Raw genomic sequence first — 25,498 nt, 5'->3', positions numbered from 1 at the left:
CAAATAATCGATACATTGGAAATCTTTCGTCACATTAATTCTGATAGCAATGATCAATCAAATCCAGATAACTGAACAAATAACAAAAAGGAAGGATCAGGAGAGGGAAGGGGAAGGATGGGGAACCTTGGGTACATGAGCTACAGCGATTGCCACTTTGTGATACAGTATCCAATGATTCCAGAAGGCAATATAAGAAGCATATCTATTTTGCCTAAGATAGAAGAGACTTTCATATATACAATGTGTTGACACTTTGGCAATAAACTCCCCACGTGTGGGGGACGTCGAGGACTTCCAGGCTTTAGCTATCAGAAGGCGTCCTCTCTATCTCCAAAGACAGTAGAGCCAGGGCGGGATCCCTAGCTATGGGTATCCCTATAAACGCCGAAAGTAATTGGAAAACGTCGTTCTAAAAGGTGGAAATAAGGGGACAACCCCAAAAGATATGGTAGATTGTACCAACCTGGCCGGGAGCGGTAACTCATGGATACGCTGGACTCCTTGCTGCCAGCGCGATGTGAGCGTAGCAACGTCTAAACTGTAAGATAACCAAAATTTCATGACAGAACCGTCAGACATAAGTGACATAAAATAATTCTAAAGCTTTTTTCTTAGAACCCTGTCTAGTGCCGTTCCTCTGTTATTCCTCCCGGAAATGTATTAATAAATTGACAATTAGGTGCTGTCATCACTGATTGAACAGTGTCAGTGTGTAGAGACATTCCCTATTTACAAAGGGAATGGTAACACCCAGTTGTCTATCTTAATCTCTATTTATTGATAGCTGAGATTTATCATCATTATTTTTAGCAATAATCCTTATTTCTCAGTTGAAAACCGAATTTATACAAATACAGAAACAGGAGTAAATAAAACAAATAAACAAAGAAAATCATGAGAACACTAAAGGGCCTGTTGACATTTGTGTTGGAGGCTCCGTTAGTGGCCTCCGTCGCAGATTCCGCCAAAAATACAGTGAACAATAGCGCAGCATGCCACGCTATTGTTTTTGGTAAATCCACGAACGACCCAACGGAATCATTTAAAGTCAATGAGTTCAGTGAACACTATAAAGAAATAAAAAAACAATGCCGGAATCGCAGTTTTGTGGTCACCACCCCTTACAAAACATAGAATGAAAAGATGCATAAATAGTACCAATAAAAACTACCGCCATCGATCAGACCCCCCACCGTGCAAACATTTATCACCTACCCCCTAATAGATGATAAATATTCCGCACCGTAATACCCCTTTAAATATTCCTGACTGTCTCTAGTGTGAACTATGGTTGATTTTAAACTTTTCAGACTCCGTTCCCTCCCTTGTCCCCTGACATGAAGTGATAGAATGATAGGTTCATTATTATATATGAAGTTATACAATGTTAGGCTATGTTCACACAGAGTTTTTTGCAGGCAGAAAACTCTGCGAATTTGAGGGAGATTTTGATCTCCGCGTTTTTCTCCCGGGGGCCATTGAACGCCGCGGGCAAAAAACACAGCGAAATACGCTTTCTCTGCCTCCCATTGATGTCAACGGGAGGTCAGAGATGTAAACACCCAAATATAGGACATGTCGCTTCCTTTTCCCGCGAGAGGGTTTTTCCGCTGGCGCGTAAAAAAAAACGCCTCCGCCTCCCATTGAAATCAATGGGAGGCATTTTCGGCCGTTTTTTGGCACGTTTTCCGCATCAAAAAAAGTGTCAAAAAAACTCTGTGTGAACTGAAGGAAGATGCGACGGCATTATAGCCACAGATAGGGGGGAGGGACGGATGGAAAAAAGGAGGACGACACGGACACGGGGAGGAGGGGACACAGGAGGAAAGGACTCAGGGACAAGCTTACTCTTAAAGCGGTACATTGTTACTGCCAGGGGGGGACGGGTGAGAGCACGGGGGTCGTGGAGCAGCAAAGTAAGAAAAGAAGAAGGAGAAACCCCCGGCGGGAGCAGCACGGGAGCGGCACCGGGAGCCCGCACTTATTGTTCAGTCATGTAGCAGGAAACAGACCCTGACTGTCTGCCGGAGGAGGAGGAGGGAGCAGTTTCTTCTTCTCGCCGTCGCTGACTGGAAACCGTTTGGAGGGAGCGGAGCGGTGATCAGGCTGTGAGGTGAGGCGCAGCATGCAGCCCCGCCGCCCTCCCCAGCTCCGCAATATGGCTGCTGCTGCTGTTGCTTGCAGGCTGTGTGCAGGCAGAGGGTGCAGGAGGGCAGGGTCGTGCTCAGCTCCTATGCAGGCTGGAAGCTGGAGCTTCCTGCTGGGCCTGTAACTCCACACAGAAAAGCCTCACAGACTCAGACCAGAGAAAGCAGTGCGCTCTTCCCAGGCTCCGGGATGGAGCCCAAGCACAGGGACTTACTCCAGCAGTGCCATAAGAACCTGGTGGAGTCCATCAGTGATTCCGACAGGTTGCTGAACCTCCTGGAGGAGTCTGGCACCCTCACCCTCAGGGACCGGCAGGAGCTGGACGGGAGTTGCACCACACAGCAGGATAAAGTGGACCTCCTGCTTAAGATGCTGCTGGTTAAGGAGAAGGACCACTTCCAAGACCTAAGGGTCGCCCTGGAGAAGACTGAGCCCCATCTGCTGCCCATCCTCTACTTGAACGGCCTGGGAAGTGGAGACGCTGCAGGTGAGACGCAGACTTTTTGTCGTATTTTGTAGCACCAGTTCCTTGCGTACGGTAGACCGCCCTGACCGCAAGACCATGTCTGTGCTTTATGATCTTAGTGGATAACTACTTATATATACTTTTTAGGGGAGTCTCGGATGTATTTCAGCACTAGTTTCCCCAAAAATAGATAAAAAACCTTCCCTGTAAATATAGTTTGTTCTATTCAACCGTTTCTTGGTTAAACCTGTGGCTGGATGATGACCGTTATGGCCGCTATTACAGCTCCCACTGCTTTCCAAGAGCGCTGCTGGAAGAATCTGTGCGCCAAGGAAGCCAAGTGACAACCCCGGAGAAAGCCGTGATGGTGACATATTGGTTGTCACCCAGATTCCCCAGCTAAATTGACTTTTAAATGAGCGGAGAGGAGACGACCTATAACTAGGGTATAGAATCTGAATACTAAGGCTGTGTTCACATTTGCGTCGTGACTTCCGTTCACAATGGAAGCCATGATCCTGCTAAGAATCCGTTGTACAACAGACCCTATTTCCATCATTTTGACACCATTCTTGATGTCAAAAGTGACTATTGTCGAATAAACCCCCCACTAAATGGCAGTGTGAGTAGAGCCTAAGTTGGTCACGTGTGATTTAAAGGGGTTTTCCAGCCACTAAAAATTGATGGCCGATCCTCAGGATAGGCCATCAATAACTGATGGGTCGGGGTCTGACTCCCGGGACCCCTGCCGATCAGCTGTTTTGAAGGGGCAGCAGCGCTCATAGGAGCGCTGATTCTCCTTTATTTCTTCTTGCTCATTGTGAATCGTCGACACGCATTTAGTGGTGATTCACGGGTATTGCAGCCTTTTGCTCCTATTGAAGTGAATGGGAGAAGAAGGCTGCAATACTTGTGAATCGCCGCTAAATGTGTGTTGATTCACAATGAGCAAGAAGAAATAAAGAGGTAGGAGCGCAGCGGCCCCATTAAAACAGTTGATCGGCTCTGGTCCCGAAAGTCGGACCCCGACCCGTCAGCTATTGATGGCCTATCTCGAGTATCGGCCATCAATTTTTAGTGGCTGGAAAACCCCTTAAAGTTGTTTTTCTTGCGTTGCGTTACGGTACAATTCTATCGAAAAGCCACGTTAGTTTGACTCGTTCGGTGGTGTTGTGAGTCACATTTGCACTGTGTCCATAGGGTGCAAAGTTTTGTGTCTTGTACTATAAAGAAATATTGTGGGAGATTTATCAGTATGCCCTGTTGATGAATATGTAGGGATAAAACAACGCCAGTTTGGACGCTGTTCTTCGACACTTTGATAGGTGAAAGAGTTCTGCGTGTATTATTTGACAAAGCGCAGGAAGTGCTCCGACTTTATGATGTGTTCAGCCTTCATGCCCTGATCCCTGCATGCGTCTTCCTTGTCTGTGCGTACACTGCATATAAACAAACACTGCGCTCTCCGAGAAAAGGTCTGGGTAGGAAACTGAGATACAAGCTTATAGTGTATAGTCGACTTTGAACACTATCTTATACTTTATGTATAGATTAAGGCTTTGTTCACACTTGAGTTGTGACGTACCTATATAACAGAAGCCACGATGCCGTGCCCGATCCATCGTAAAAACTTATACCACCAGCCACCGACGGACCCCATGGGCACTCCTATTTCCCCCCTGAATTATAATTTTTGTTTACTTCTATTTAAATCCTTAATGATCGCCCACCGTCTTTTGACGTCCGGCGGTGCAGGTCCCCAGTCTACAACGACGTCTTTTGGCGTCGCTGTAGATCAGGCTGATGATCGCTCGTGTGAGCGCTCATCCTCTAAGCAGGAGCTGTAACGAACAGCTCCTGATCCTAGAGAAGCCTCCTGAATACAGTTGGGGTCGGAACACATTCGGACCCCAGCTGTTTAACCCCTTGATTGCCGCGGTCCGGTATTCCGGTGATGCGATCAAACACCGGGGTATCCCTCTGCAGTCAGCCCTGGAGACCTAGAAAGGACCCCAGGGCTGTCTGTTCCATTTCCCTGCAGGGCACACTATGTGCCTGACAGCAGCCGGTGTCATAGTGACACAGTGTAATGTATTAGCATACAAGAGTATCTAATACATGATAAGTAAAAAATAAAGTTATAAATAAAGTTATCCCTTAATGGGATTAAAAAATTAAAAGTCCCAAAAAAAGGCCTTTTTTTGCATAAAATATATTTTATTGCCCCTACACTAAATAGAAACTAAAAACCTACGCATATTAGGAATCTAAACGACCGTAATAACCTGAAGAATTAATCTAATTGGTTATTTAGCGTGAAACGTGAATGGAATAAAAAAATAAACAAGAAAAACAATGCCGAGAATCGCTTTTTCCTATATTCACACTGTAAAAAAATATTTTTTTACCCCCAAACTGTGAAAAAAAAATACTACTTTTTCTCTCGTATAAAGCAAGGCCTAATATGGTCACATCAATGAAAAAATAAAAAAGTTATGGCTGCTGAAAGGCAGAGAGGCAAAAACAGAAAAATGTAGCTGGTCATTAAGGGGTTAAATAATACACATTGTATCCATTATGTCGTCATATATTTACATTACTGTAATAATACAATGTGAACATGTTTTATTTAGTTTCACTCTATTATGGTAAACATTAAAGGGTTGTCTCATTACAACTGCTTTTTATATTGAAGCCGACCCTGGGCTTAGAAACTGCGGTTGGCAATGCGTTTCTACAGGGGGAATTTAACCCTTTCACGCCGCAGCCCTTTTTCAGATTTTCATTTTCGTTTTTCCCTCCCCACATTCCAAAGGCCATAACTTCTTTATTTTTCCGTCGATATAGTCCTATGAGGGCTTGATTTTTGCGGGACAAGTTGTAGTTTTTCGTAGCACCATTTATTTTGCTGTATAATGTACTAGCGAACGGGAAAAAAATTATTTGTGGGGTAGAAAATGAAAAAAAAACAGCGATTCCACCATGGTTTTTTTGCGCGCCATTTTTACGGAATTCACTGTACAATTAAAACAACATATTCATTTTATTCTATGGGTCAATACGATTACGGCGATACCAAATATGTGTAGGTTTTTTCTATATTTTACTACTTTTACAAGTAAAAACCAAAGTGTAAAAAAGAAAATTTATTTTGTTTCGCCAAATTCCGAGAGCCGTAACGTCTTTATTTTTCCGTTGATTAAGTGGTATGAGGGCTTATTTTTTTGCGGGATAAGCTGTAGTTTTTAATAATACCATTTTGGTGTAAAGTAACGGTTTGATCACTTTTTATTTCATTTTTTGTGGGAGATTAGGTGACCAAAAAATAGAGATTCTGGCGTTTACAATTTTTTTTTTTTTTTTACGGCGTTCACCGTGCGGGTTAAATGATGATTTATTGTAATAGTTCAGACTTTTACGGACGCGGCGATACCAATTATGTTTATTTATTTAATTTTTTACTATGCTCTAGGGGGAAAATGGGAAAAGGGGGGTTTTTTGAACTTTTAATATTTTTTTTTACACAAAAAAAAACTTTATTTAACTCATTTTTACATTTTTTTATTAGTCCCCCTAGGGAACTTCAACCAGCGATCGATAGATCGCTTGCACGATATACTGCAATACTAATGTATTGCAGTATATCGTGATTCTGACAGTCTCCTATGAAGCCCTGCCGGAGGCAGAGCTTCATAGGAGTACCAAGATGGCGGACCTGGAGAACTTCGTCAGACCCCCAGGCAGCCGTGTGAACCAACGGCTCCCCCCGATCTCGCCGCGGGGGGGCCGTTAAGACGTTACAGGAGGTCGCCCCCCTGTTTTCAGTAATTTAAATGCCGCGAGCTCTATTGAACGCGGCATTTAACGGGTTAAACAAGCGGGATCCCGCTCGTTACCCGGAAGTGTCGGCTGTAACACACAGCCGACACACTGGCTCTATGGTGCGGACTCAGCCCGTGAGCCCGCTCCATATTCCCCCACCCGGCGTGCGCCGTATATATACGGCGGATGTCGGGAAGGGGTTAATAGCCGTCCATGTAATACTTTGGCAGAGTCTATCAGAGCTAATAATAATAATCTTTATATAGCGCCGACATATTCCGCAGCATTTTACAATACAGGGGGTTCATGTACAGACCATATCCGACGTTACATACTGACAAAAGTAATTTACAATTCAAACGAGGAGTGAGGACCCTGCTCGCAAGAGCTTACAATTTATGAGGACATAAGGGAGACACAAAATGTAATAAGTGCTTGTTCAGTACAACGGTCCAGCCGTCTTTTACACACATGGGGTAGTACACATAAAGCTGCATGAGCCGGTCACCAGCCGGTATCTGTGTATGACGGACATGAAAGAGAAGGAGTGCGGGGGATACTGCAGAATGAGGGGGTCAGGAGATCCAGAAGAATCAGTAGAGTATTTGTCGTTCGATTTAGCCGCCAAGAGATCATTTTGAGACCTTAGTAAGGGCAGTTTCTGTGGAGTGTAGAGTGCGGAAACCAGATTGTAAGGGGTCTAGAATGGAGTTAGCAGAGAGATAGCGGATGAGGCGAGAGTAGACCAAGCGTTCCAGGAGTTTGGAGATGAAGGGCAGATTAGAGACTGGTCGGGGAAAGGGACAGGTAGTAGGACGAGAAGAAGAGAGGAGCCTGGAGTCGTCTTGTACTGTTATGGTATGTGCACACAACCTCTTTTCAGACGTAATGGAGGTGTTTTACACCTCGAATTACGCCTGAAAAGACAGCTCCAATACGTCTGCAAATATCTGCCCATTGCTTGCAATGGGTTTTACGATGTTCTGTACAGACGAGCTGTCATTTTACGCATCGTTGTCAAGACGGCACGTAAAAAAATGACAGGACACTACTTGGGACGTAATCGGAGCCGTTTTTCATTGACTCCAATGAAAAGCAGCTCCAATTACGTCCGTAAAAGACGCAGCGAAAAACGCGTGCACTTGTAAAAACGTCTGAAATTCAGGAGCTGTTTACTCCTGAAAACCGCTCGGTAATTTCAGACGTATTTGGCGTTGTCGTGCGCACATACCCTTATTGGGTCAAATGCTGAAAGTGAAGAAGAGGGAGTGTGGGAGGGAAGGGGATCGATGTTACTTGGGGATTGGGAGATATCATGCCGGATGTTGTCATTTTGAACTTTAACCCCTTCCCGCTAGTCACTTGTGACCTTCCTGACAGAGCCTCATTTTTCAATTGTGACGTGTTACTTTACGTGGTAATTACTTCGGAATTCTGTTACCTGTCCAAGCGATTCTGAGATTGTTTTCTCGTGACACATTGAACTTTATGTTACTGACAAAATTTGCTCGATACGTTCAGTATTTAAATGTGAAAAACACCAAATTTTTGTGAAAAATTTCAAAATGTAGCGTTTTTATAAATGTATCTTGTAAGGCAGGCACAACATTGTTGCTAATTAACATTTCCCATATGTCTACTTTAGATAGGAATCATTTTTTTGAACATCCTTTTATTTTTCTAGGTCGTTGCGAGGCTTAGAACTTTAGCAGAAATTTCTCATATTTTCAAGAAAATGTCAAAAGCGTTTTTTTACAGGGACCAGTTCAGTTGTGAAGTGGCTTTGAGGGGCCAATACAATACAAACCCCCATAACTCAGCCCATTTTAAAAACGGCATCCCTCAAAGTATTCAACACCGCATTTAGAAAGTTTCTTAACCCTTTAGGCGTTTCACAAGAATTAAAGCAAAGTAGAGGTGAAATTTACAAATTTCATTTTTTATTTTTTTCTGTAACACAGAAGGTTTTACCAGAGAAGCGAAACTCAATATTTATTGATTTTGGTGCGCAGATTTTGCTGGATAGGTTTCTCTGCATTATGTTGCATTTGCAATGCCCTTAAGGTACTAGTACAGTGGAAACTCTCCAAAAGTGAATCAATTTAAGAAACTACACCCCTTGAGGAATTCATCTAGGGGTGTAGTGAGCAGTTTTGACCGCACAGGTGTTTCATAGTTCTTATTAGAATTGGGCAGTGAAAAAAAAAAATAGCTTTAACGCAAATGTTTTTTTATTTTCTCAACAAATAAAGGAGAAAAAGTACCCCAACGTTTGTAAAGCAATTTCTCCCGAGTACAGCAATATCCCATATATGGTTATTAACTGCTGCTTGGGCACACGGCAGGGCTCAGAAGGGAAGGAGCACCATTTGGCTTTTGGAGTGCAGATTTTGCTGGATTGATTTTTGGGCGCTATGTTGCATTTGCAAAGCCCCTGTAGGACTAAAACAGTGAAACCCCCCCCAGACGTGACCTCCTTTTGGAAACCACCCCTCAAGGTATTCACCTAGGGGTGTAGTGAGCATGTTAAACCCGCAGGTGTTTTCCAGAAATAAGTGTGCACTCGACGTTGCAGAGTGAAAATGCCAATTTTTCCAAAGATATGCCAATATGTGATGCCCAGCTTGTACCACCATGAAAAGACATCTCTCTGATTATTATGCTGTGATTCCTGGTTTTAGAAACCTCCTACATGTGGCCCTAATCTTTTGCCTCGACATTCGACAGGACTCAGGAGTGAAAGAGTACCATGTGAAATTGAGGCCTAATTTGGCGATTTACAAAGTATTGGTTCACAATTGCAGGGCCCTGATATGAAATAATAAAAGAAACCCCTGAGAAGTGACCCCATTTTGTAAACTACACCCCTCAAGGCATTTATTAAGGGGTGTAGTGAGTATTTTCACCCCCACAAGACTTTTCCATAAATAAATGCACTGCGGATGGTGCAAAGTAAAAAAAATTCAATTTTTCTCTAGATATTCCATTTCAGAGGCAAATATGTCGTGCCCAGCTTGTGCCACTGGAAACACACAAACCAGAAGTTGTTAAAAGGGTTCTCCAGGGTATGGCAATGCCATATATGTGGAAGTTAACTGCTGTTTGGGCACACTGTAGGGCTCAGTAGGGAAGGAGCGCCATTTGGCTTTTGGAGTGTAGATTTTGCTTGGTAGTAGTTTTGTTTAAGTATTACTGGTATTTCAGTTTATAATGTGGGGGTACATGTAAACTGGGCAGAGTACATCAGGGCAAAATCAGGTAATATAATAGGGTAAAAAATTATCCATAGATGTGTGTTACGCTGTGGAGCAATCCTTTCTGCACAGGCCAGTGTTGCACTGACAAATGGTGTCGTTCATTATCCCCCTTCTGGTCCACACTCTGCACCTTTGCAGTTTGGGGAATTTTGCAAGGAAGTGTTGTCCTGGTATAATACGGGCATCCTCGCTTTCAGCAGATGTGTGGGCCCTCCCCTTCCTGGTTCCCTAATTTTAGGGCCTTGATATATCGCCTCTTGAAACACAAATGTTCCCCTCGGGCCTGCACAGCTGCATATTTTTTTCTTTTCTGACTTATTGGAGCCTTAAAACTTATTTTATTTTTTTCTCAGCCCTCATACTGTTACGTCTGTTTTTTTTTTGCATGACGGGCTGTAGTTTTTGTTGGTACCATTTTGGGGTACATGCAACTTTTTGATCACTTTTATCCAGTTTGTTTTTTATATTCAGCTTTCACCATGCGTTATAAATAACATGTTAACTTTTTTCGGCTGTTCAGTACGATTCTGGCGATACCAAATTTATAGCGCTTTTTTATGGTTTGCAAATTTTTGCACAATAAAATTTATTTTGTAAATTATTTTTTTCACACCCCATGTTCTTTGAACCATAACGTTTGAATTTTTTCATTGACTGAGCTGTATGAGGGCTTGTTTCTTTGCGAGGCCAGCTATAGTTTTTATAGGTAGCATTCTTGGATACATGTGACTTTTTGAGCCCTTTTTATTCCAATTTTTAGAAGCCAATGTGACCAAAAACCGCAATTCTGGCATTGCTTTTTAAAGTGGGTTTTTTTTTGTTTTGGTTTTTTTACGCTGTTCACTGCACAGGATTTATATCATAATATTTTTATAGTTCAGGACATTACAGACGAGGCGATACCAAATATGTATGGTTTATATATATTTTTTAAATAATAAAGGACTTGATAAGCTAAAAAGAGTGCTTGTACTTTATTTTATTATATTGAAACTTTTATTTTAGTTTTTTACAACTTTTTTATTTTTTTTTTCACTTTTCACTTTTTTTTATTTTTTTTGTCCCACCATAGGACTTGAAGGACTAACTATCTGATTTATTTTCTAACACATTGCACTACCAGTTTGATGCTGTGCGGGGGCAAACGGTTCAATAATGTCAATTAATGTATTTCGATACTAAGCTGTATGGCCGCAGTATTGAAATAAATGAAGAGAACATGGCGCACGCAGTGTAAAGTGCCTGCGATGTTCTCTTCTTGCAGTGACACTTTCCCTGACCCTTTCTCTTATCCTCCGATTTATGATTGGTGGCCCCGCTCGTCACTAGTGCCGGCCTCGTTGCAGTAGGAGGGAGGAACGCTCCTCCTTTCTTTCTCTACTGCCACCAATGATGATCTGAGAAAGTAGCAGGGAGGAAACTGTCACGAGTGGCACAGCTTTCCTGATGACGTGCCTGTGTCGCTCGCGCTGCAGTGTAGTGACAGATCAGCCGCAGGCAGGCATTACAGCAGAGCACAAGCTTGAAATAAAAGCAGCCGGCATTGAGGAACATTGGGGTTAATGTGACCCACATTAACCCCAATGTTGCCATTATGTGAGGGAAATTATGAAGTCCCTTATTATTAATGTGAGGCACATGGTGTTGTGAATTGAGTACCTCTATATGCCTCACATTAATAGTAATTAATCCCATTGGGTTAATGTGTTAGGGAAACAATGTGGTTAATGCACATGGCTGTGTTCGGTGCGTGAGATACAGACCGTATGTCGCCCGCTTTTCCTGGATCCAACATAGTTCAGAAAGCCGGACTCCTAGCATCATAGTCATCCATGCTGCCGTGAGTCACTGCCTCCCCGCGGGTATACTGTCCTGTAGTGTAATCGTGTTCTCATGATCTATGTTGGATCCAGGAAAAGCGGGCGACATACGATCTGTATCTCACGCACCGAACACAGCCATGTGAACTAACCACATAATTTCCCTCATACATGAACCCAATGAGGTCCACCATAGTTATTATAGTAAGTGATCCTATCAAGTACCTCGCTCACAGTTGTAATGGGCAACATTGGGTTAATGTGTGGTACATGATGGGGTTAATTACCATTTATGTGAGGCACATGGAGGTTCAAAATTGATAACCCCATGCGCCTCACATCAGAAAATGGAAGGACTTTATATTTTTTAGGTATTTTTATATTGTTGGCAAAGTATCGTTTTGGCATCGAGTATCGCAAAACTACACAAAGTATCTGTATCGAAATCCAAATTTTGGTATCGTGACAACCCTAATTAGAACTGTCGGTCGTTCACTGACAGCAAGCCGACTAGGCTCTGCCTCCGGCGGGTCCTAATCGGCTTCTGTAATGGTGGACCAGGAGGCCATTGTTAGGCCTCATGTTGCCACAGCAGCCGTCCGCACCCCTGCAATCGTATCAAAGGGCTGCCGATTTGCTTCAAACCACTAAGATGCAGTGATCGCTGCATCTAAGAGGTTAATGGCAGGGATCGGAGCTAGGTCCGGTCCCTGTCGTGACAACAGGGTGTCAGCTGTAACATACAGCTGACAACTGACGCTGATGACACGAGCTCAGCTTCTGAGCCCGTGCCATCTTGTCAACGGTACCGGAAGCTTTTTAGTCCCTGGGGACTAGGAGGCTTCCGTACTAGGAAGACCGAGAGGCCAATGTTAGGCCTCCAGTAGCCATCGGCACCTCAGTGATTTTGTCGCTGGGGTGGTGATTGGCTACAAACACCTTAAATGCAGTGATCGCTTTTGACCACTACATTTGAGGGGTTAATGGCGGGGATCGGAGCTAACTTCGGTACCCGCCGTTACAGCATGGTATCACCTGTAACATACAGCTGGCATCCGGGTGTGATGGCATGGACTCTTCTGATGTCAAGAAGGGGTTAAAATAAATGGCCAGGTCTTCAGCAGTGAGATCTGTAATTGGCATCTGCACTAAGGAGGGAATTAAATTTATCAAAGAGTCGTTTTAGATTATTAGATAGTGTGGAGATGCGATGTGATGAAATATATGCTTGTTTGACGCGGTGAAAGGCAAAAGTTTTACGTCTTGAGCATAAATTTGTAATGGAGGAAGTCTGCTGACAAGTGCGATTTTCTCCATAGACGTTCGGCACATCTCGTGCACCACTGAAGAAAGCGGGATTGGGGTGTGTGCCAGGGTTGTCGTCGTCTTTGTCGGGTGGTTCGGAGTGTAGGGGGGCTGCTTCATCCAAAGCATTTTTGAGAGTGTTATTGTCATGTTTGGCAGCCAGATTGGGACAGGAGAGGGAAGAGATAGGGGACAATAAGGACTGTCGAGTTGCTGAGTGTTAATGGCATGTAGATTTCTGTTTATCTAATAGGTAGGCAAGTCTTGACGAGGCAGAGAATTTTCGATAGTAAATGAGAGACGGTTGTCATCCGAGAGCGGGAGAGGAGAATTATTTAAGTCAGAAACTGAGTAGAGACGGAAGAAGACCAGGTCAAGTGAATGCCCGTCTTCAGGTGTAGAAGTGTAAATAAGTTGTGACAGACCTGGGGAGGAGGTTAAAGATAGAAACTGGGGGCAGATGAGGAGATTAGGTTATCAATGGAGATGTTAAAGTAACCCATGATGAGAGTTGGTGTTTCAGATGATAGGAATTGTGGAAGCCAGGCAGAAAAATGATCCAGGAGTTGGCGGGGTGAGCCCGGGGGGCGGTAGACAACACCCACTCGGAGGGAGCATGGGTAAAAGAGTCTGAGGGTGTGGACTTCAAAAGATGGAAATGTGAATGATGGTATCGGGGGAATGACCTAGAAGATGCAGTGTGGGGAAAGTAGTATACCTACTCCTCCACCCTGCCTGTTCTCAGGTCTGGGCTATGCCTACTCCTCCACCCTGCCTGTTCTCAGGTCTGGGCTATGCCTACTCCTCCACCCTGCCTGTTCTCAGGTCTGGGCTATGCCTACTCCTCCACCCTGCCTGTTCTCAGGTCTGGGGTATGCCTACTCCTCCACCCTGCCTGTTCTCAGGTCTGGGCTATGCCTACTCCTCCACCCTGCCTGTTCTCAGGTCTGGGGTATACCTACTCCTCCACCCTGCCTGTTCTCAGGTCTGGGGTATGCCTACTCCTTCACCCTGCCTGTTCTCAGGTCTGGGCTATACCTGAGCTTAGCAGAAGAAAAGGGAGGACCAGGGTTGGGAGAGATGTCCCCTGCAGTGGTTCAGTGATTTATAGGAGTGATTTTTGTGTTGAGCAGTCGGATGAGATGGTTTAAAGAGGCTCTGTCACCAGATTATAAGTGCCCGGTCTCCTACATAATCTGATCGGCGCTGTAATTTAGATAAGTGGTTTTTATTTTGAAAAACGATCATTTTTGAGCAAGTTATGATTAGCATAAATCTAAAATTGTTCATAACTTGCTAAAAAATCGTTTTTCAAAATAAAAAAGCACTGTTATCTACATTACAGCGCTGATCAGATTATGTAGGAGATAGGGCACTTCTAATCTGGTGACAGAGCCTCTTTAAGGCCTCCCACACACGAGCGTGTTTAGTCCGTATGTCGGACGCATTTTTCGTGCCGAACACACTGCAGGGAGTCGGGCATGCCCTGTGTTTAAAAATAAAGTTAAAAAAAGTTTTTAGTAATGAAAAAAAAATAAAAAAAAAGGATCAAAAACCCTCCTTTTCCCCATTTTTTTTCCTCTAAAGTAATTGAAAAAATAAAAAAAGTTACTAAAATTGGTATTGCTGCGTCCGTAAAAGTCTGAACTATGACTATATAGCATTATTTAACGCGCATAGTGAACGTCGTAAAAAATTTAAACCGCCAAAATCACTTTTTTTGGTCAACTTGGCTCTAAAAAAAAATGGAATAAAAAGTGATGAAAAAATAGTATGTACTAAAATTTTTCACCGATTTGAAAACTACAACTCGTAAAAAATTAGCCCTCACACCGCACAGAAAAATAAGAAAGTTACGGCTCTATATATATATATATATATATATATATATATATATATATATATAAAAAAATTAAATCTGCTATCCCCGTAATCGTATTGAGTCACAGAATAAAGTGACGTTGTTGTTTTTACCATACGGTAAAAGTAGTAAAGACTAAACCCCAAAAAATAATGAAGGAATTGCAGTTTTTTTCCAATGTCTGCCCGCAAAGATTTTTTTTTTCAGTTTCCTAGTACATTATATGGTACTTTAAATGCTACCAATATAAACTGCAACTCCTCCTGCAAAAGATAAGCCCTCACACCTCTCTATTGATGGAAAAATAAGAGTTATGGCTCTTGGAAGGCGAGTGAAGGCGTCATCAATGGGTTAAGCAAAAGCATAAATAGGCGATAGGGTTGTAAACAAACAGCTAAAACAATGACTGAGGCAGTGAACGAACAGGAAAATGGATAAAATGTAAAAAATATAATATTTATAATGTATGCAAGTTTGTTTGTTTTAGCCCACATAGCTTACCTGTAGAACTGCAGCGACGCTTTGACACTATATCACTTACACAAGGATGACTTCTGCCCTCGTGCTATCCCTAAATTTATAGGGGAGTACAATCTCAGATCGAGGCCAAATTAAGCTTGTTCAGCTATTAAAGGGTAACTAAACGTTCAACAAACCTCTGACACGTCATGGTGAGATATCAGAAGTTTTGATTGGCGGGGTCTGAGCACGGAGACCCCCACCAATCACTAAAACGAAGCGACAGAAGTGCTCGTTTTTGGCTTTTTCTGGAAATCAATGTAGCGGTGTACAGGTTCCATACAAAGTCTATGAGTCCGTACTCCGATACATCGGCTTTCTGGAAAAAGCCAAACAAACGAAGAGGCTGATCGCTCACACGAGCACTTCTGCTGCTTCGTTTTAGCCATTTAATGGTGTTTCAATGCTCAGACCCCACCAATCAAAACTCTGGAATGTCACTATGACGGGTCAGAGGTTTGTTGCACGTTTAGTTACCCTTTAATCAAATAAACTGGACAGATGAGGTGAAAAAAGGGCCTTTTACACCGGCCAACACTCTGCCGGTGTAGCAAGTGCCGATCAACAAGACCTCGATGATCGGCGCTCACTTACTCCTGTCACACGGAGCTATGGATGGGGATGAGCGATCGTTACTCCGATCGCTCGTCCCCATATATTGTCATATCGGCAGCGCGTCTCCCTGTTTACACGGGGAGATGTGCTGCCGACAACGATAATGTTTTACTTTTTTAAAACCATACGATCGGCAGATGATCGAGCGTTTTCTCGCTGCAATTTTTACACAGGTCAATTATCGGCAACGAGCTTTATATTAACGCTCATCTGCCCAATAATCGTCCTGTCTAAAACCCCCTTTATTCAGAGATAAACAAACTAGCTGGTCTGGAGGAATCCTAAAACTTCATGAGGATCAAACACTTCGACAAAAGTTACAGAGATCACATTACACTATATAGGGAGTCAGGAAATCAGAGTTATATACCATAAAATAAAACTTTCAGCGTTGAAAATGAGGGTTCAGCAGAGAGATTAGTTAATGGCAGGATTGGCATGGATTATGTACCTATATGAAGAGAGATGGATGTTAGATCTGTGCCATGTATAACTGCCAGGACACTTTGACGATATGACACTTAGACACATATGACTTCTGCACAAGTGCCCCCCGGCAACTTAAAAATATAACTTATAATCAGTGACACAAGGAGGGTTTGTTGAATTTCTCGTTCATAGATGGAGAGACGATCATAGGCATCTATGTAAGGATAAATACCCACCTCACAGAGTTCATTCATACATAGCTGGCCTCATGTATAAAAACGAGTGCAAACAAAGAGTGCGAACTGTTGCCTATAGCAGCCAGTCAGATTCCAGACTTCATTATTCCAGTGCCGATTAGGCAGTAAAATCCGTACTCCAGCAACTGCTCCACTTTTTTTGCCTATAGGGTCGATCTTCGTTGTAGCTTCAGTTCTGTTTTGTTTGGGTATTGATTGCTGCTCTCTGAAATAAGACTTCGTTCACATCTGAGTCGCGACTCCGTTCATGGGTTCCGTCTGAACTTTCTGTCCGGGCAGCGCATGAATAGAATCTAAACTGAAACAAACGCAAACCATAGGTTTTCGTGTCCATCACCATTGATTTCAATGGTGACTGATTCGGTGCAAATGGTTTCGGTTTGTCTCCGTTGTGTAAGGGTTCCGTCGTTTTGACTAATTGAATAGCGATGTCGACTACGTTATTGATTCTGTCAAAATGACGGAACACTTAAACAATGGTGACAAACGAAAACCATTTGCCCCGAATCCGTCACCATTGAAATCAATGGGGATGCAAACGGAAACTTGACGGAAAGCTCCAACGGAACCCATGAACGGAGCCCCGACGCAGATGTGGACAAAGCCTAAGTAGATCACCCAACGTTGCATAGAAAAATTTTCTTCTCGGGGAGTGGTCACCTCAATAAATTATGCATAGTATATGAAGGAATGCAAAATCTGGTCTAGATAAAGAGAAGGTCTTCTCATAGAGGTCTCGTGGAGAGGTTTTACGGTGTGAAAATATACTCGTATATGGATAGTGCATGAAACCACAATAGGGCCATGTGCATGAGCCCTCAGGCATCGTGCACACGGCCGTTTCTTTTTTTTGTGGACTACAAAATACGGATGCCATGTGCTGTCCGTTTTTTGCGGACCCATACACTCGAATAGGTTGGACTGACTGCAAATACGGAGAACATAACATGTTCTAGAATATCGTGGAACGGAGACACGTATCTGGAAAAAAAAAATGAGTGTGCGCATAACCCCATAGAAATGAAGTGTTCAGTAAGCTGTCCGCAAAAAAAACGGATAGGACACTGGAGAAAACAGTCGTGTACATGAGCCTTTAGCATGTGTCTGCTATGTATATGACTTTGTGTATTTATACAAAACCATTTGAAAGCGGCTGTACGTCTAGTAGCCTGGCATACAAACGCTGTCTCTGATCTTTATTACACACGCACTAAAAATAGATTGCGAGACGATGTTTTACGACTACGACGTCACTTAGAATTATTTAGGAAACAACGGCAGTGACCCTGCTTCTGTGATCATCGGGGGTGAGCGGTCTGTATTCTGCTGCTCATTGTTCACTTGCTGGGAAATCTCAGCAGTTACACAGTCAACACTCCATAAAAGATGGAGCATACGTATGCAGTGTTTGTGCCAGGCCGGTCTAAAGTACTGTTTGTTTTTTTTTTGTAAAGTTGTATCTCACTTGCATTAACAATTTTCACATCGATTTAAAAGTTTCTTGTAGCAGACGCTTTGCATTTTTGTCTAGCTGAGAAGTGCTGACACCACAGCCTTCAGCTAATGTTCCTTTAGTGAACAAACCGAGGAGAACGTGGCAAAGTGCCAAGGTATGTGTTCTATAAGTAGCATCTAGTAGTGGCTGGCAAGGTGCAGCGGTACCCGGCATCCTTATGTGCTGCTTTAATATAAGCATCCTTGATTTCAATTTCTCATAAGCGCGCTCGCACACGCGCACACACACACTCGCGCACACACACACTCGCGCACACACACACTCGCGCACACACACACTCGCGCACACACACACTCGCGCACACTCACACGTGTGTGTATCATGTAGGTAAAATAGGTAACTGGAAAACTCATTGCAATTTAGCTGTTATTCCTCTTAAAGCGGCTCTGTCACCATATTATACGTGCCCTATCTCCTACATAATCTGATCGGCGCTGTAATGTAGATAACAGTGGTTTTTATTTTAAAAAACAATCCATTTTGGCCAAGTTATGAGCAATTTTAGATTTATGCTAATTAGTTTCTTAATAGACAACTGGAAGTTTTTTAACTTTTACCAAGTGGGCGTTGTACAGAGGAGTCTATGACGCTGACCAATCAGTGACCAATCGGTGACCAATCAGCGTCATACACTTCTCATCGTTCCAGCCCAGCTTCTTTCACTGCACAGTGTGATCTCGCAAGATCACGCTGTGCTGTCACATACTCCCAAGGTAACTTTACAGAAGTGTCTTCAGAGTGAATAGACATCGCCTCCAGCCAGAGCTGGAGATAGGTCATCAGTATGAAAAATTGCCCCATGCCCGGATAACTCCTTTAAGCAAGGAAATAGGAGTAGAGTTGCAGAGCTGCAGCACGGCCGCTATGCAATGTACGGAGCCAACTGCTTCCGACAGCGGTCACTGCATAACATCCAGTCGCCGGAACAACTAATTGGTGCTGGGTCTGGGTGTCTCATCCCCTCCGATCATATACTGTAGACCTATCCTGTGTATAGGTCATCAGTATGAAAAACCATCCCGTGCCCAGACAACACCCTTAGAAAAAAAATGGCAGACAAAAAACGCTGTGTGAAGTAAAAATGAACTATTACTGCACCTCACTATTATTGCCAATCTATACTCCATTTATCTGCAGGTTTTAAACCATAATAATACAAAAGCATTTGATACTGTTCCACACAACAGTCTTGTTCTGAAGCTACAGACACAGGGACTGGGGGACCATATATGCAAGTGGATAAAAATTGGTTAAGGGACCGAAAACAAAGTCTTTATAAAAGGTACCGTATATATCGGCGTACAAGGCGACTTTTTACACCCTTAAAAAAATTTCAAAAGTGTGGGGTCGTCTTATATGCCGGATATTGTCTACATTAGGGATGCACGTTGCAGCCGCACAGCTCAGTATAGTAACACATGAATGTATGGGAGCGCGGCTTCGGCTGTGTAATTCAGCCACAGCCCCGCTCCTGAGTCATGATAAGTTCGCGGGGTCAGGATGATGCAATGCGGCCAGCGTTGCACTAATGAGCGGCGGCACTGGAGACAGAACATGGCGGGCGCGCTACAAAACACCCCCATGTTCTGTCTTCAGTGCCTGAACTGCCGCTCATTAGTGCAGCGCCGGCCGCATCACCTCATGCTGACCGCGCGCGCACTTCCTGTCAGGAGCGGGGCAATGGCTGTATTACACAGCCGCAGCCCCGCTCTATAACGGCGGAGATCAGAGAAACCGCTCATCTCCGCCGTTATTCCCCTGAATGCTGCGATCACAGCTGACTGCAGCATTCAGGGGAAAGTGAGAAGGGGGGATGCCCCTGGATCGCGTCACAGGGAATTCCTGTGACGCGATCTAGGGCCATACCATATATGGGCAGACATCCCAGGGGTTTATTGACGGACCCCAGGGCTGTCTTACCATATTTCATGTTGTTAGGACATACCCAAGTATGTCCTAACAACTGCCTGTGTATTATCCGTCCACAGGTTAATGTACTGGCACATATCTGATATATGTCAGTACATTAAAGTTTAAAAATAAAGTAAAAACAAAGTATTGTTAAATTTAAAAAAAAATACACCTTCACCTTTTTTACAATAAACATTAAAATAAGTCTCAATACATAAAATACACACATTCAGTAATGGCGCGGACAACAATGTTTTTGCATCATTTATGATGTGTACGCTGTGAAAAAAATGAAATAAACACGGCTTTCATTCACTTATTAATGTGAGGTGCGATGAATTTACCCTCCATGTTCCTCACATTAATAGTAATTAACCCCATCATGTACCTCGCACATTAACCCAATATGACTGAGAAACATGATGGGATTAATTACTATTAATGTGAGGCGCGTTCAAAATTCATCACACCTCGCGCCTCACATCAGAAAACGGAAGAATTTTTTTTTATTACTGTTGGCAAAAGTATCGAAATCGCAATACTAAACAAAGTATCGGTATCGAAGTCCAAATTCTGGGATCGTGACATCCCTAGTCTACATATTGTCTACACACAGGTTGTGTGTTACCTTGTGAGCCTGCAGTCCGGTACACAGGCTCCCGGGATGCACGGAATCCGCCACGGATCTGAGGGAAGCCGGTATTAGCCGCCAGGGAACATCTCTGTAAGATCCTCTGGCCCGCCCTTTCCTCTCATTTCCTGCCTCTCAGATCTCGCGCGATGAAGCAGCCTATCTGCGCATGCGCGAGTTCAAAGAGACAGAGAGTCCTGGGTCCTGCCGCCGATGGCCATAGTGAAGCGCTCCTGCACGAAATGGTGAGTATATCTTAAATTCTATATTTTAAGGGTAAAAGTTGGGGGTCGTCTTATACGCCCAGTCGTCTTATACGCCGACATATACGGTACTTACTCAAAATGGGCAGAAGTCAGTAGCGGGGTACCACAGGGATCGGTGTTGGGCCCAATTATTTTTAATCTCTTTATTAATGACCTTGTAGATGGTATTGATAGCAAAGTGTCAGTTTTTGACCATACAAAACTTTGTAGGATACTTAAAGGGAATGTGTCGCTAGAAATTTTTTTTTTTTTAGTTAAACAGTTAGTGTATAGGTGATTAAACATTGTTCTAATTTTTTTCATTTTTTTCACGAGTCAGGAAATATTATAAATTAGATTCTAATTTATAACATTTCCAGTGCTGGTCACTAGATGGAGCAATTCCCAAAATTGCAGCATTGCATGTGGTAAAGCAACCACATTGCTTTATGCTGCAAAATTTGAGAATACACACTCGCTCCAGTGAGCTCACAGAATCCCCCCTCCTTTATCCTTGCTAGTGCCGGGAGAAACGAGGGGATTGAATGTTCAAACCTCCTACACTGTGTGCCGCCATTTTTTGAGCGAATTCACAGTGTAGTAGGCTTACATACAGTAGTAATCACACACTAAAACACGAACATACACAGACCTAACTTACCTGCTCCTGCCGCCGCCGCTCCCTCCGGTCCATCCGCTCCGTCTGCTCCCTCCGCTCCAAGTGCACAAGTCCGGTAGCCGCGACCGGAAGTAGTAATCTTACTGTCCGGCCGCGGCTTCTGGTCCACAAGAAAATGGCGCTGGACGTCGCTCGGCCGAAGACCTTCAATTTGGACTGTGTGGGAGCGGCGCATGCGCCGTTCCCACACAGACGGCGTACAGCATAGTGGATGGAACGGGTCCCGTTTGCATTCACTATGGGGCTGTATGTGCCGTATTCCATGTCTGTATGTGTCGTATTGACCCACAGAATAAAGTTAACATGATGTTTTAATTGCACAGGGAATTCCGTAAAAGCGATGCGCAAAAAACAATGGAGGAATCACTTTTTTTTTTTTTCATTTTCTACCCCACAAATAATTTTTTCCCGTTTCCTAGTACATGATATGGCAAAATAAATGGTGCTACGAAAAACTACAACTCGTCAACTTGTTGTTCAAAAAACAACGCCAACATAAATTAGACATATGGGAAATGGTAATTAGTAAGTATTTTGTGTGATATTACTATGTGTCTTACAAGCAGATACATTTAAAGTGTAGCTAAATGTTTAACAAACTTTTGACATGCCATAGTGACACGTCAGAAGGTTTGATTGGTCGGGGTCCGTATCAGAGTACGGATGCATTGTCCTCCGATACATTGACTTCCGGAGAAAAGATGTACAGAAACGAGGCGGCTGAGCACTCCTACTGCGCTTCAGCTGCTTAGTTTTAGCGATTGGTGTGGGTATCAGTGCTCTGACCCCCACCAATCAAAACTTCTGACATGTCACAATGACATGTCAGAAGTTTGTTAAACGTTTAGCTACACTTTAAATTTAGAAAAATGCTGATTTATTTTTTATTTTTTATTTTTTTGTGCTAATTATCTCTTTATTTTGGTGTTTTTTCACAAATCACGCTGGATATATCAACCACATTTTACCTCTGACATAAAGTACAATATGTCACGAGAAAACAATCGCTCGGATGGGTAAAAGCATTCCCAAGTTATAACCACATAAAGTGACACGTCCAATTTGAAAAATGAGGCTCTGCCAGGAAGGTCAAAAGTGGCTGCAGCAAGAAGGAGGTTCATAAAATACTTACCTGTTCTAGATCTGCCAGCTGTACTTCTACGATTACTAGTTGCGCCTGATGTCATAGAATGTGCTCTCTGGCACAGCTGAAAATAGCACAACACGCGTATTTCTAAATGACACATCTGAATAAAATAGTTAATTTTTTTTATAATCTCCTACTCCTGTTTGTAATCCTCTTACTATTGCGATTTTACATAGCTTTCATTGTTATGCCGTTTTATTGTCTTTAGCTTCTTCCTACGCTACTACCCTTTGTTTAACTGTACTAGTTATTAAAAGCTGAGCCCCAACAGTTAACATTTTTAAGCATAATTCTAATTGAATGATTTCAAGGCGTTTTAACGTAAAATTTTTAAAAAATCTTCATTCGGTATTGTATCACAATGTTTGCTTGGTGGACTTGAAGTAGCCATAGACCAGACAGTAGTTGTCAAAAGGGTATTCCCATGTTAAGCATTCACGGTACGTGCCATAAGTCCATTTAGAGCTCCTTATTGAGGGGAGAATTACTGGGATTTCAGGCAGCGTGTTGGGGTACATTCACACGGAGTGTTTTCAGCCGTTTTTCAGGCCGTAAACGTCCCGAAAAAAGGCTGAAAAATCAGAAGCAGACAGGGCGTAAAAAATCAACGGCCGCGTAAAAAAAGACAGCGAAAAAGAAGTGCATGTCACTTCTTCAGCCGTTTTTGGAGCCGTTTTTCATAGCCTCTGTAGAAAAACGGCTCCAAAAACGGCCGTTAAAAACGCCATGAAAAACGCGACTTTGATTAAAAAACATCTAAAAATCAGGAGCTGTTTTCCCTTAAACAGCTCTGTATTTTCAGACGGTTTTTATTTTGTGTGCGCGCATACCCTTATTGTAGTTGTGTACTAGTAGATTGCACTAGCAGGAGATTTTGGCAACTTAAAGAGTCCTGGGAATGAGCTGCGATAGCAACTAGGCTGCAATACCAGACTCAACCCATGGACACGAATGGTGTTGTTTCTGGAGGAAAAAAACCCAAATCCTGGACAATCCCTTTAATGACCGCTATCTGTGTGAGGAGATGTTGAGAATTCAGAAATAATACTGTGTGTTTTACTGGTGTCTTTCTGCATGCTCTATAAAATATCCCCCCTCTTATTGTTCTCATTATTTCTATTGTATTTGTGCATGTGCTGTCTTTTCCCCTGCCTGTTCCCGGATGCAGTCATTGAAAACTCTGTAACATTACACTAATATACAGCACACCCGGGCTGACTGGTTTCACCACCGATTAACAACAATCCTTTGTTTTGTTGTGTCCAAAGTGCGTTGTCATTGTGCTCTGTCGCGTTTTAACTCTTTCCTACAAAAGTGCTATAGCGTGCAAAAGGTTACAAGTGAAGGAAGTGACTAATTGGTTGTGCTGTGCAGAGTCTATGGATTGACCTGCATCTCTGTTAACCTGGTACAGTGGAAAACGACACTACATCGTCTGTGGGGTTACATGATGCAACACGCACAATATCTGTGGCAGTAAAATTATAAAATGATGTCATACAAAACACTCAAAAGTATCGCATAGTTATGCAGTGATATAATTAGGCTGAGTTCACACGGGGCAGATATGCTGCGTAAAAGCAAGTAGCGTATCCTCCCTGTGCGCCACAGGGAATTGCGGGCGAAAAGCCGTACCAAACGGTGGTGCAGTCTTTTGCCCGGAAAGTTCGCTGCGGAAAACGGCAGCACTTTAGCCGGCCCGGTAGCAGGCCAGCCTCGTGGGAAGACGTTTCATCCCTGGAGACCGCTACCTGTGATTAGCTGCACCGGCGGTCACATGGGCTCAAACGTTATACGAGGAGGCCAGCCGGGAGAAAGAAACACAGACTCCTGGGTAAGAATAAGATTTTTTTTTTTTCTGTGTTCCTTTTTTGCTGCGAACCTGCCATAAAAAACGCAAGAACTGCTATTTGTTGTGGGTTTCGCCTCCCATTGAATTCGGTGGGGAAAACTCGCAACAAATAAGCAGCGCTTACGCAAATACAATTGACGTGCTGCGGAATAAAATTTCCGCACCGCAGGTCAATTTCTGAGCAGTTGGTTCCGCTCAGTATTTACGCAGCGTGTGGAGATTTGTTTTATGTCAACCACTCTGTGCATTTGCATTTCCTGCGGATTCTGCGCAACGATTTCCATCACGGAAAATCCGCACTATATGCAACGAGATAGAACTGACCCTTAGAATTCATGATTGCTATTTGAGATGGTAGCCATGTTTGTTGTCAACCAGCATTCACAAAAGCGGTTATAACTGAGAAACGCCTGGGGAGTGTACGGTATGATTTATGGAATTTATGTTAATCTTTTCATTTTAGGTGGAACTATGTTGAACTATTAATGACTAGGTTCTAAGGGTATGTGCACATGCAGTGTTTTCATCCGTTATTCAGACCGTAAACTTCCTGAAAAGCGGCTGAAAAATCGCAAGCAGAACGCCTCCAAACATCTGCCCATTGATTTCAATGGGAAATACGGCATTTTGTTCCGATGGGGCGTTTTTTTACACCTCGTTTTCCAGAAACGGCACGTAAAAAGACGCCCACGAAAAAGAAGTGCATGTCACTTCTTGGGCCGTTTTTTAGCCGTTTTTCATTAACTCTATAGCAAAAACGCTCCAAAAATGGCCATCAAAAATGCAGCGAAGAACAGGAGTTTGATTAAAAAACGCCTGAAAATCAGGAGCTGTTCTCCTTGAAGTGGCACTTCTTTTTCAGGGCAGTTTTTTTTTTCACGCGGCTGTTTTGAAAGACGGCTGCATAAAAAACGCCCCGTCGGAACAGAACGCCGTTTTTCCCATTAAAATCAATGGGCAGATGTTTGGAGGCGTTCTGCTTCTGTTTTTTCAGCCGTTTTTCGGACATTTACGG

At 43.2% G+C, this 25,498-nt stretch overlaps 1 protein-coding gene across 7 annotated transcripts in view; it reads left to right on the top strand.

Annotated features, from left to right (window-relative positions):
* Positions 1–2,241: 2,241 nt before the first annotated feature.
* Positions 2,242–25,498, top strand: part of DLG5 (discs large MAGUK scaffold protein 5) — a 156,946-nt gene continuing 133,689 nt past the window's right edge. For all 7 annotated transcript variants that reach the window (XM_075841801.1, XM_075841800.1, XM_075841799.1 and 4 more), the window contains exon 1: positions 2,242–2,638. In XM_075841801.1, coding sequence (XP_075697916.1) covers positions 2,341–2,638 — 298 coding nt within the window. In that variant the 5' untranslated portion in view covers positions 2,242–2,340. The remainder of the gene's footprint in view (positions 2,639–25,498) is intronic.

Source organism: Rhinoderma darwinii, chromosome 11, assembly GCF_050947455.1.
Source record: "Rhinoderma darwinii isolate aRhiDar2 chromosome 11, aRhiDar2.hap1, whole genome shotgun sequence".
In the NCBI taxonomy this organism is placed as follows: domain Eukaryota; kingdom Metazoa; phylum Chordata; class Amphibia; order Anura; family Rhinodermatidae; genus Rhinoderma; species Rhinoderma darwinii.
This window is presented reverse-complemented; position numbering and strand designations above follow the sequence as displayed.